The sequence below is a fragment of the Erythrolamprus reginae genome, chromosome 2, assembly GCF_031021105.1.
Source record: "Erythrolamprus reginae isolate rEryReg1 chromosome 2, rEryReg1.hap1, whole genome shotgun sequence".
Lineage (NCBI taxonomy): Eukaryota > Metazoa > Chordata > Lepidosauria > Squamata > Dipsadidae > Erythrolamprus > Erythrolamprus reginae.
In genome coordinates this window covers 67,004,655-67,017,255 of record NC_091951.1, presented here as the reverse complement: position 1 = coordinate 67,017,255, position 12,601 = coordinate 67,004,655, and the positions used below count along the sequence as shown (strand labels likewise).

The window sequence follows — 12,601 nt, the reverse complement described above, 5'->3', positions numbered from 1 at the left end:
TTTGCTGGCTGGGGAATTCTGGGAGTTGAAGTCCAGATATCTTCAAGTTGCCAAGATTGGGAAACACTGGACTAAAGAATGGAGAATCAGTGAAATGTTATGCTTTTAGAATGTTTATCCACAAATATATGTTTCAATACATACTGAGAATAACTGTGTGACAAAGCACTTAATTTAAGAAAAGACAAATTAATTTGCACCAAAAGCATAACTAAAGTGGGCAACAGCAGGTTTCAGGCAAATGTGAACAACAGACAACAATGCTTTATATTAGACTAAAAATGCATTTTACTTCCGCCTAACTACTTTCACTGTTTGTGTCAGTATTAATAATCCAACAAGGTTCATATTGACATTTCTGAAATGAATTCCTGCAGTGTATGATTCAACTACTATGAATCAGATGCTTGAAACTTTGGGCTAAATTCTTCAGGTATAAATAAAAAATTACCTGATGGGCTAATATGTAAATATTATGCCCCACATTTCTAGGAGATGCAGCAAGATCTTCACCGTTCTCTCCATCTTCAAATTCAACCTCACCTTGTTGATAGGCCTTTTTAATTACTTCTACCTATAGAGAAGAAAAAGAAATACATTTTACAAGATGTATGTATGTATGTGTTCTGTTGAGCTCTCTGGTAGAATCCTCCCAAAAATGCACAGATACAATTTCAGACACACACACGTTTGAAAATTCAAAACAATGTTCTTTATACCCAAAATGCAAATAAACAGAGCACTCTTTTTGTATAGCAAAGAGCATTTGTCTCCAAACAAACTGGTAATTTGTACAAGTCCCTTATCAGTTCTGTGATACTTAGCTTGCAGCTGTGAGGCAATTCACAGTCCTTCTTCTTTCACAAAGTGAAACACACTTTGCTCTGGGTTAGTTTTAAAGCGGGAAAAATCAGCACACAAAGATCAAAGTCAGCAAAGCAGTCATGAAACACAACGATCAGATAATCCTCCACAATGGCCAAACCCACAGGCTGCTATTTATAGCAGCCTCACTAATTACCACAGCCCCACCCAACCACAGGTGGCCTCATTTTCTTTGATAATAATCTCTCAGTTGTTGTTGCCTATGCATCGCTCTCCGCATGCGTGGCTGTATCATTAACTCTTGTTCTGAATCCAAGGAGGAGCTAGATAATTGATCTCCTTCTGAGCTGTCTGCCACACTCTCCTCCTCCCTGTCACTCATGTCTTCTTGGTCAGAGGAGCCTTCATCATCAGATTCCACCGGGGAGGGGCAAAACAGGCCTGCAGCATGTGGATGTCTCCCCCACATCCACAGTCCTTGGGGCAGGAGCAGGGCCACAGCTAACCACAACAGTATATATGGTTTTTTTGTCGAGTCACCTCGTTTACCCAAATATGAGAGGGAGCATACCGCTTCCTTTTGCCTTTCATCCAGACACCATCACATTCCAAAGTTTGGAAAATATGGTTTGGTGTCTGGATGGCTGCTGGAATGGGACTGAAAGGCAAAAGGAAGCAGTATGTTCCCTCCCATATTTGCGCATATCAGGTGACTCAAGAGAATAACATGTAATCTTTCCCTGGCTCAGCTGATAAAAGGGAGGAAAGCCTGTGGCTTAGAGGGTAAAAGCACTACCTAGCAAGGCAAAAGCAGCCCAGGTTCGAGACCTAGAAGGATATGGATAGCTGATGAGAGCCAAATAGCTTGAAATAGATCTATACTGGTCTCCCTTTATTTCTTTATCAGTTTTCTGTCAGTTTGGAAAATATATATGTATTGCCAATCCGTGTGCACTGCCATCTTTTTAATCTAATTTTCAGTGATTTTTTCGGCTCTCTAAGCATGTGCAGAAGGAAAATCATCCCTCTGCGCATACGTGAAAGCAAAATCACACTAGGGGATACATGTGCGTGAAACATCACAATGCGTATGCAGTGCACCGGTAGGGAAAGATAACAGGAATCTGTCCCTGATATAGAAAACAAAATCCAAGTATTTGAACTGATTCATATTTTCATACTATTTCAAATATTCGGAAAATGAAATTTAAATGAAGTCATTTTTATTTCCTTCTATCCTTTGAAGCCGATGATCACTGGCTCAGATTACTGATACTGTTGTTGTTTTATAATTTATATTAGAAATAAACTGACTCAGTGGAATGAATGCCAAAAATAAAGCCATAAATTTTATCTCCCGCCCACACCTTTATTGCTGAATAATATATGCTGTCAAACTCTTGACGTAGGCAATTACTGTAACTATATAAGTTCGAATTCCTTGCTTGCATTTAATTGTTTGTTTAAAGCAGGACAAAAGAATACTTAGACAGCTTTTTTAAAACATCTAAATGCCTACTTCAAATCATTAGCTTATAACGTATTATTTTAAATCATATACATACATCTCATCAACATAGAGATATTAAGAGGTCCATTAAAGATGCTGCAACTATTGAAAATACATGTTGGTTGCCAAGCTTCCAAATTTTAGAAACATAGAAGATTGACGGCAGAAAAAGACCTCATGGTCAATCTAGTCTGCCCTTATACTATTTCCTGTATTTTATATGGATAAATGTTTATCCCAGGCATGTTTAAATTCAGTTACTGTGGATTTATCAACCACATCTGCTAGAAGTTTATTCCAAGCATCTACTACTCTTTCAGTAAAATAATATTTTCTCACATTGCTTCCGATCTTTCCCCCAACTAACCTCAGATTGTGCCCCCTTGTTCTTGTGTTCATTTTCCTATTAAAAACACTTCCCTCCTGAACCTTATTTAACCCTTTAACATATTGATATGCTTCGATCATATCCTCCCCTTCCCTTTTGTCCTCCAGACTATACAGATTGAGTTCATTAAGTCTTTCCTGATACGCTTTATGCTTAAGACCTTCCACCATTCATGTAGCCCGTCTTTGGATCCGTTCAATTTTATCAATATCTTTTTGTAGGTGAAGTCTCCGGAACTGAACACATTATTCCAAATGTGGTCTTACCAGCGCTCTTTACAGCAGGATCACAATCTCCCTCTTCCTGCTTGTTATATCTCTGGCTATACAACCAAGCATTCTACTTGCTTTCCCTACCGCTGACCACACTGTTCAGAAATCACTACCTCTAAATCCTTCTCTTCTGAAGTTTTTGCTAACACAGAACTGCCAATACAATACTCAGATTGAAGATTCTTTCTCCACAAGTGCATTATTTTACATTTGGATACCTTAAACTGCAGTTTCCATTGCTTTGACCACTTATCTAGTAAAGCTAAATCATTTGCCATATTACAGACAGCTCCAGGAATATCAACCCTATTGCACACTTTAGAGTCAACGGTAAATAGGCAAACCTTCCCTAACAAACTTTCTCTATGTCACTCACAAACATATTAAAAAGAACAGGACCCAGAACAGACTCTTGTGGCACACCGCTTGTAACCAGGCTCTGCTCAAAATACTTGCCATTAACAAAAATCTTCTGATATCTATGCTTCAGCCAGCTGCAAATCCACTGAACTATCTGGGGATTAAGTCCAATCTTCACTAAGTTATCTATCAGCTCTTTATGTGGAACGTATCAAAGGCTTTGCTGAAGTCCAGATAGGCAATATCCACGGCACCACCTTCATCCAACCCTTTTGTGACATAGTCAAAGAAATCAATGACATGATTGATCATTGACATTTGATCATGTGACCTTGGGTTGCTATGCAAGCATTGATCATAAGTGCTGTTGCAACTTCAAACAGTTGTTAAATGAATGGTGGTGAGTCAAGGACCACCTTTAAAGGAAAATAAATGGGAACAGCTAATTATTTCATCATGTCTTCTTTCAAGTTCTTTCACTCAGTCTTTTACACTGAACATACAAAATAAAACCATTCTGTCCACAAATGCTTTTGCTTCATTTTGATCCACTGGGAAGTCTGGATAATAGAAGAGAAAGAGAGGAATTGCTTTTTTCATCCCTTGAACTGGCTCCCACAGTACCCATGAAAGTCCTCCTATCCCTTGGAGCACATCTTTCAAGATCATAAAAAGCTGATGGGGAAAAAAAAGAAACAAAAATGTCCTTGCCATCTAATCTGATCCTGGATATAAATACTACCATGTTGCCAAGATATACAGTATTTCTATATAGTTCAATGTAATTTTACCTTATAAAACAATTGCCAGTTCAGATGATCACAGTTAAAATGATACTGTGACTGCAGTGGAAAATAATGTTTCTTAAATTCTCAAGTTAAGCCAACTTAAAATATACATCTGTATATAGAACAAACTCTTTCAATTTACTGCTAAGCATAATAGGCCCTCAATTTATAAGGTCCAAAATAGCGTGTCTTAATCACACATCTGGCAGTAAGATAATTTCGTGCTGTTCAAATTAATGGAAGCAAATTCTTGGAAACATACCAGTTCTTTTGGTCTCATGTTATAAAGGATCCTTTCTGCATTTTCACTGTCGTGCCTACTTTCCATTATAGCCAAGAGTAATTTTGAGGCATTATTCTGGAGAAGAAAAAGTAACTTTAAGGAAAGTAAGCTGATTAAAATATCCATGTATTACAAAAAACAAAAACAGCTTAAAGAAAGTGCAGGTGAATATGAGTACTACCTACTGCATTTTAGTAAACTTGACATATGACAAAGCAATAAAGAACAAGTGAAAACATCTAAAAAGTATCTGTACGTACAATGAAGACAAAACCAACTGCTAAAACCTGTGCACTTAGGAAAAGTAATTTACATTCAAATCAGGGCTCTGGCAGTAAAGCACACCTGATATTTAAGATGCTATGAAACAAACCTCATTCTAACATAATACTAAACATAGTAAATTAAAAACATGAATGTTGAGTTTTACAAAGTCTTGTATGCCGCCCAGTCCCATTGGGATTGGGTGGCATAGATGTCAATTAAATCAAATTAAATTTTGCTAAATACAAATTGCAGAATTCCACCCCTGCAGTGGCTGAATACTGTTGCCATGACTATTATTTCCTTCATATGATTATGGACAGGAAGATTTGTACTTGATCAGAGTTTTTGATAATACACACACACCTTCCTGTGAATTATCATAGGAAGCAATATACATATACTATTTTGTGATATTTATAAATTGGCAACTGAACAGTATATGGACAATAAAAGGTCACACAGCAGTCTACGTTAAAAGTTAGAGTATGACTAACAAATTCTAGCAAGAATTATTTGGATAAGTGTTCTTTGAACTACAATGCTTAAAAACATATGATTCTGTTAACTTCAGTTCCCAAATAAAGTATCACTGCATGAAGTTTATTTTATTGCATTTTGTTTTCTTATCCATAGAGCTGAATTGCCAGCTCCACAATGACTACATTTTCTATAGAGTTTCAGTTACAAGGCGTGTCAAACCCATCTGATAAGGTATATTCATGAGATGCTGTGATAACTAGCCTGGTGACTTCAATTTCATAATTTGGAGGCTGCATTTTAATGGTTAATTAAACATACAAGAAATTAATTAAGCTGCATTCCTTCAAATTCACATTAAGTCATGTTTAGTTAATTTAGTGTAGCTTAAGTCTTATTCAAACGTATTTCCTCTGCATGCTACTTTGTCCAAGACATTCAGTGAATTCCTTGGGGTTATTGAGAGTTGGTACAATCATTTTGACCATAAAATGTTTTTTTCTCTTGTAATAATGATCATTTTCACTGTTAAAGTATCTACTTACCTTCAGTTCTAATACAAGATCCATCCTCTTTTTTCCCAAGGGGTTGATGTCATTGAGAATTAATGCTGTAATTATATCAATACCATTGGACTCGTGAGTAGCAATACAGTTCTACATGAAGAGCAAGGTAGTGGAAAAAGATAACAATATATAGTATGATTATTTTATAAAAATAACCTGCAGGTCAAAATTAAGAGGGGAAGTTCTTCCCATCCCCACCCATTGGATACAATATTTATAATTGTTTCCCCATATATATTGCTATAGAAAGAACAGTTGGAAGAAAATGAGACTGCCATAATTAATGACTTCATTCCTGTTTTGTTGATTTACTATTGGAGAACTGGGAAGATTAATTTTCCTTTCATATCTTAAAATTTTGATCTCACATTTTTATTAGAGAATTTTGATTCTTTTGTTATTGCGTTCCACAGTTTGTGCAATAGTTTGGAAACGGTTGACTTAGTTAATCACAGATTTATTTGAAGTTACTTTACTATAGAACAGAGAAGAATGTAGTCCGAAATATTGGAGAAACGCCAGTGAATTACAACAAAACAGACACCTGAGCTACAATGCAGTCTTTGTAGTGGTATTATAGTAACCTTTCTAAATAATCATTGAAAATGTCGATATGGGCATGAACTTAATATGTATGATTATATACAATAAAATAATTATGGGTTCATTTGGAACTTCCGAAAAGCAGTACCCAGTGAAATTTGGATTGATGTAGTGATTAAAAAAAACTAAGTTAGAAACCCAGAGACTGTAAATTCTAATTCTACTTTCGGCACAAAGGCAGTAAGATTATTTGGGGCCAGTCACTCCCTCTCAGTCCTCAGAAAGAAGAGGGCAATGGCAAACCCATTCCAAATGCTGCAGGAAATTTTTCAAGGACTTATTTAAGCAGTTGCCATGAGTCAAGATTAGAGCTACCCACCTGAGTGCCCCCACAGACAAAGGAGATTTATAATTTGGTAATAGTGGCGGAACAGTGTTTACCTATAATTCTCTTCCCCCTAATAGGAAATGTCCATGCTAACACTGCCATAATCCTCAATGCAGGTGAGCCTCTGATTATACTACTGGTATGCATCCATAAAATCACATGCATGTTTCCTTTCTTAACATCACAAGTTGAAACATAAACATTCCAAAATATTAACAGGAATTCTCAGTGTTCCAAGTCAGTCTCTTAATTTGCACCAAGTCAGCCACATCTTCCATTTGCCCCAGCTACAATACCTGATTTTCATGACATGGTCCCTGGCAGTATTCTGTCAAACTTTCCAGAGTCTGGTTGATCAATGCTACATTTTTCTCATTAATGTACAGCCCAAGCAGTCCAAGTCCTCCTGTTGTGCTTCCACAGATACAATCTAAAAACTGCAATGTCTCACACACTAGGTTGTAATTAGTTTTGTTGTTTTGGCAACGCAGGAAGTTCTAGAGATGAACACGGAGAAAGAAAAAAAGTTATGAATTCTATTTTTTAACAGAAAAACAGTTTATTTTATTTTTATTTATCTATTTATTTGTCAAGTACGTACAGTGGAACCCCGACATAAGAGCTGCTCTACTTAAGAGCAACTCGAGATAAGAGCTGGGAGGGGAGAGATATTTTTGTTCTACTTACAAGCCCAAATTCGAGATACAAGCGCCAAGGAGCTGTCTCCTGAAGCCAAACGCTAACTTCCGCGTTCGGCTTCAGGAGACAGCTGCGAAGCGGCGCGCGTGTTTTAAAAGGTTGCAGCCGGACTGGGGGGCTCGGGGGGGTGCTTGCAGCTTTCTTTCTTGCTCTTTTTCTTTCTCTCTTTTACCTTCCCTTCCTCTATTTCTTCTTTTCTTTCTCCTTCCCACCTTCTTCCCTCCCTCCCTCCCTTCACTCATTCCTCTCTTACTCTCCCCTTTCATAAGTTTCCTTGCTTCCTTCCTCTGTTCCTGTCCCTTCCCCCTTTCTTTCTTTCTTTCTTTCTTGCTTTCTTTCTTGCTCTTTTTCTTTCTCTCTTTTACCTTCCCTTCCTCTATTTCTTCTTTTCTTTCTCCTTCCCACCTTCTTCCCTCCCTCCCTCCCTTCACTCATTCCTCTCTTACTCTCCCCTTTCATAAGTTTCCTTCCTTCCTTCCTCTGTTCCTGTCCCTTCCCTCTTTCCTTCCTTCCTTCCCACCCTCCGTCCATTCATTCACCCATTCCTCTCTTGATCGCTTAAAGCCGGTCCCTGGTGCAAAAAGGGTTGGGGACCTCTGTCCTACAGGATTGGGTGGCAGAGAAGTTGAACATATGTAAATTTAAAAGTTTAAGAAAGTTTACAAGTTAAGTGAAAGAAACTTCATTATTCATTTATATGTACATGTACATTTCTTCATTAAAAACATGTCTTTCTGCATAATTTAGACTAACTTTGTAAGTTTTTTGAGGGCTGGAACCAATTAAAATTATTTACATTAATTCCTATGGGGAAAAGTCGTTCGAGATAAGAGCTGCTCGACTTAAGAGCCCAGGTCCGGAACGAATTAAACTCGTATCTCGAGGTACCACTGTATTGGTAATATACATAGGTATAACATTGTTTATATACATCTGGGTCCTATTCTTTTTAATATGTTTGTGAGTGACATAGGGGAAGGTTTGGTAGGGAAGGTTTGCCTATTTGCCGATGACTCTAAAGTGTGCAATAGGGTTGATATTCCTGGAGGCATCTGTAATATGGTAAATGATTTAGCTTTACTAGATAAATGGTCAAAGCAATGGAAACTGCAGTTTAATGTTTCCAAATGTAAAATAATGCACTTGGGGAAAAGGAATCCTCAATCTGAGTACAGTGATCCCTCGAGTTTCGCGATCTCGATCTTCGCGAAACGCTATATCGCGATTTTTAAAAAAATATTAATTTAAAAAAACCCCACTTCCGCGTTTGGCTTCAGGAGTCAGCTGGGAAGCGGCGCGACTGTTTTAAAAGGTCGCAGCCGGCCTGGGGGGCTTCCCAGCACCCCCCCCGAACCCCCAACCCGGGTTCGGGGGGGTGCTGGGAAGCCCCCCAGGCCGGCTGCGACCTTTTAAAACAGCCGCGCCGCTTCCCAGCTGAGTCCTGAAGCCAAACGCCAAAGGCGAACTTCCGCGTTTGGCTTCAGGACTCAGCTGGGAAGCGGTGCGGCTGTTTTAAAAGGTCGCAGCCGGCCTGGGGGGCTTCCCAGCACCCCCCCGAACCCCCAACCTGGGTCTTCCCGGCCGCCCACGCAAAGGGAAAACCCCAGCTCCTCGCTGATGCCCGCCGCTTGCCCGCCCGCCAGCAAGAGGGGGAAGACCCAGGGAAGGTTCCTTCGGCCGCCCAGCAGCTGATCTGCTCGGTAGCGCAGCAGCAGCGAGGAGCCGAATCGGGGTTTCCCCTTTGCATCGGCGGCGGGGAGCGCAAACTCCACCATCTACACATGCGCGGCCATAGAAAAAAAAGGGCGCGCATGCGCAGATGGTGTTTTTACTTCCGCAACCCTACATCGCGAAAAATTGATTATCGCGAGGGGTCTTGGAACGGAACCCTCGCAATAATAGAGGGATCACTGTATTGTATTGGCAGTTCTGTGTTAGCAAATACTTCAGAAGAAAAGGATTTAGGGGCAGTGATTTCTGAAAGTCTCAAAATGGGTGAACAGTGCAGTCAGGCGGTAGGGAAAGCAAGTAGGATGCTTGGCTGCATAGCTAGAGGTATAACAAGCAGGAAGAGGGAGATTATGATCCTGCTATATAGAATGCTGGTGAGACCACATTTGGAATACAGTGATCCCTCGAGTATCGCGAGGGTTACGTTCCAAGACCCCTCGCGATACTCGATTTTTCGCGATATAGTGGTGCGGAAGTAAAAACACCATCTGCGCATGCGTGCCCTCGCGCATGTGCAGATGGTGTTTTTTACTTCCGCACTTGGGAAGACCCCCGCCCAACAGCTGAGGACCCGCCTGCCCGCCGCTTGTCCGGCCGCCGCGCCGCTCGTGCCGCCGCTGCTGGCGCGAGCAACGCCGCTTCCCAGCTGAGTGGCGCGAGCAACGGCATGGGTGGGCGAAGGGCGGGCGCGCGGACAAGGGGCGCACGAGCGGCGTGGCGGCCGGACAAATGGCGGCCGCGCCTGGCGGCAGCACGAACAACACAAACAGCGTGGCGGCCGAACAAACGCACGAGCAATGCAAGCGGCGTGGCGGCCGGACAAATGGCGGCCGCGCCTGGCGGCAGCACGAACAACACGAACAGCATGGCGGCCGAACAAACGCACGAGCAACGCAAGCGGCGTGGCGGCCGGACAAATGGCGGCCGCGCCTGCCGGCAGCACGAGCAACACGAACGGCGTGGCGGCCGAACAAACTCACGAGCAACGCAAGCGGCGTGGCGGCCGGACGAATGGCGGCCGCGCCTGCCGGCAGCACGAGCAACACGAACGGCGTGGCGGCCGAACAAACTCACGAGCAACGCAAGCGGCGTAGCGGCCGGACAAACGGATTCTCCTCCGACCTGCCCTCACCTTAGCTTCCAGCTGATGCTTCGATCCTTGGAAGAGGCCAGAGCGCCTTTCTGCACCACACTCTGCGCTCGGGTTCCTTTCCGGAAGATGGAAGTTTCTCTCTTTCCATCCTTTCTAGCAATACAATACTCGATGGTTAAAACCATTTTAACCATCGAGTATTTTATTGCTAGAAAGGATGGAAAGAGAGAAACTTCCATCCTTCCATCCTTTCTAGCAATACAATACTCGATGGTTAAAACCATTTTAACCATCGAGTATTGTATTGCTAGAAAGGATGGAAAGAGAGAAACTTCCATCTTCTGGAAAGGAACCCGAGCGCAGAGTGTGGTGCAGAAAGGCGCTCTGGCCTCTTCCAAGGATCGAAGCATCAGCTGGAAGCTAAGGTGAGGGCAGGTCGGAGGAGAATCCGTTTGTCCGGCCGCCACGCCGCTTGCGTTGCTCGTGCGTTTGTTCGGCCGCCACGCCGTTTGTGTTGCTCGTGCTGCCGGCAGGCGCGGCCGCCATTCGTCCGGCCGCCACGCCGCTTGCGTTGCTCGTGCGTTTGTTCGGCCGCCATGCCGTTTGTGTTGCTCGTGCTGCCGCCAGGCGCGGCCGCCATTTGTCCGGCCGCCACGCCGCTTGCGTTGCTCATGCGTTTGTTCGGCCGCCATGTCGTTTGTGTTGATCGTGCTGCCGCCAGGCGCGGCCGCCATTCGTCCGGCCGCCACGCCGCTTGCGTTGCTCGTGCGTTTGTTCGGCCGCCATGCCGTTCGTGTTGCTCGTGCTGCCGCCAGGAGCGGCCGCCGTTTGTCCGGCCGCCACACCGCTCGTGTGCCAATGTCCGCGCGCCCGCCTTTCGCCCGCCCACGCCGTTGCTCGCGCCACTCAGCTGGGAAGCAACGCTGGGGTTTCCCCGCCGCCCACGCAAAGGGGAAACCCCGGCAAGAGGGGGAAGACCCAGGGAAGCCACCCAGCAGCTGATCTGGCCAGGGGGAAGCAAACTCCACCATCTACGCATGCGTGGCCATAGGAAAAAAAAATGGCGCACATGCGCAGATGGTGTTGTTTACTTCCGGGTTGAAAAATCGCGATATAGCGTTTCGCAATAATCGAGATCGCGAAACTCGAGGGATCACTGTACTGTGTTCAGTTCTGGAGACCTCACCTACAAAAAGATATTGACAAAATTGAACGGGTCCAAAGACGGGCTACAAGAATGGTGGAAGGTCTTAAGCATAAAACATATCAGGAAAGACTTAATGAACTCAATCTATATAGTCTGGAGGACAGAAGGAAAAGGGGGGACAGGATCGAAACATTTAAATATATTAAAGGGTTAAATAAGGTCCAGGAGGGAAGTGTTTTTAATAGGAAAATGAACACAAGAACAAGGGGACACAATCTGAAGTAAGTTGGGGGAAAGATCAAAAGCAACATGAGAAAATATTATTTTACTGAAAGAGTAGTAGATCCTTGGAACAAACTTCCAGCAGACGTGGTAGATAAATCCACAGTAACTGAATTTAAACATGCCTGGGATAAACATATATCCATCCTAAGATAAAATACAGAAAATAGTATAAGGGCAGACTAGATGGACCATGAGGTCTTTTTCTGCTGTCAGACTTCTATGTTTCTATGTTTCTATGTACATAAGATGTACTGATCAGGAGTGGGACAGTAGGCATGCTGGTGAACTTATGCAAGCCCCTTACTGACCTCTTAGGATTTGGGTGAGGTCAACAGTGGACAGTCTAAGAGTAAAGTTTTGGGGGTTAGGTGACAAAACCACGGAGTCAGGTAGTGAGTTCCAGGCATTTAATTTAATTTATTGTATTTCTATGCCGCCCAACTCCCGAACAAATCTGGGCAGCTTACAACAGCATTAGCTACTCTGTTGCTAAAGTCGTATTTTCTACAGTCAAGCTTGGAATGGTTCACTTTAAGTTTGTATCTGTTGTGTGTGCTCCTGTATTGCTGTGGTTGAAGCTGAAAGTCATTGACAGGAAAGACATTGCAGAGATAATTTTATCAGCTATGCTTAGGTCATGCCAAAGGCAATGTAGTTCTAAGCTTTCTAAGCCCAGGATTTTAAGTCTGGTTGTGTAACGTATACTGTTGCCGGTAGAGGAGTGGAGGGCTCTTCTCATAAAGTATCTCTGGACACGTTCTAATATATTTATGTCCAATATGTGGTGTGGGTTCCAGACAGATGAACTGTATTCAAGGATTAGTCTGGTGAATGTTTTGTATGCTCAGGTTAGTAGTGTGATATGACCAGAGAGGAAGCTATGTAAGATTAGGTCAACAACTCTTGAAGTCTTTTTAGCAATGGTGTTGCAGTGGGCTTTGGCACTTAGTTCATTTGATATGAGTATTCCTCTATTCTC

At 42.6% G+C, this 12,601-nt stretch overlaps 1 protein-coding gene across 4 annotated transcripts in view; it reads right to left on the bottom strand.

The window, feature by feature from the left end:
* Nucleotides 1–12,601, bottom strand: part of ITPR1 (inositol 1,4,5-trisphosphate receptor type 1) — a 305,443-nt gene that overhangs the window by 59,498 nt on the left and 233,344 nt on the right. For all 4 annotated transcript variants that reach the window (XM_070738264.1, XM_070738266.1, XM_070738262.1 and 1 more), the window contains 4 exons: nucleotides 6,964–7,164; nucleotides 5,716–5,826; nucleotides 4,406–4,501; nucleotides 452–574 (listed from right to left, as the gene is read on the bottom strand). In XM_070738264.1, the coding sequence (XP_070594365.1) occupies nucleotides 452–574; nucleotides 4,406–4,501; nucleotides 5,716–5,826; nucleotides 6,964–7,164 (531 nt within the window). The remainder of the gene's footprint in view (nucleotides 1–451; nucleotides 575–4,405; nucleotides 4,502–5,715; nucleotides 5,827–6,963; nucleotides 7,165–12,601) is intronic.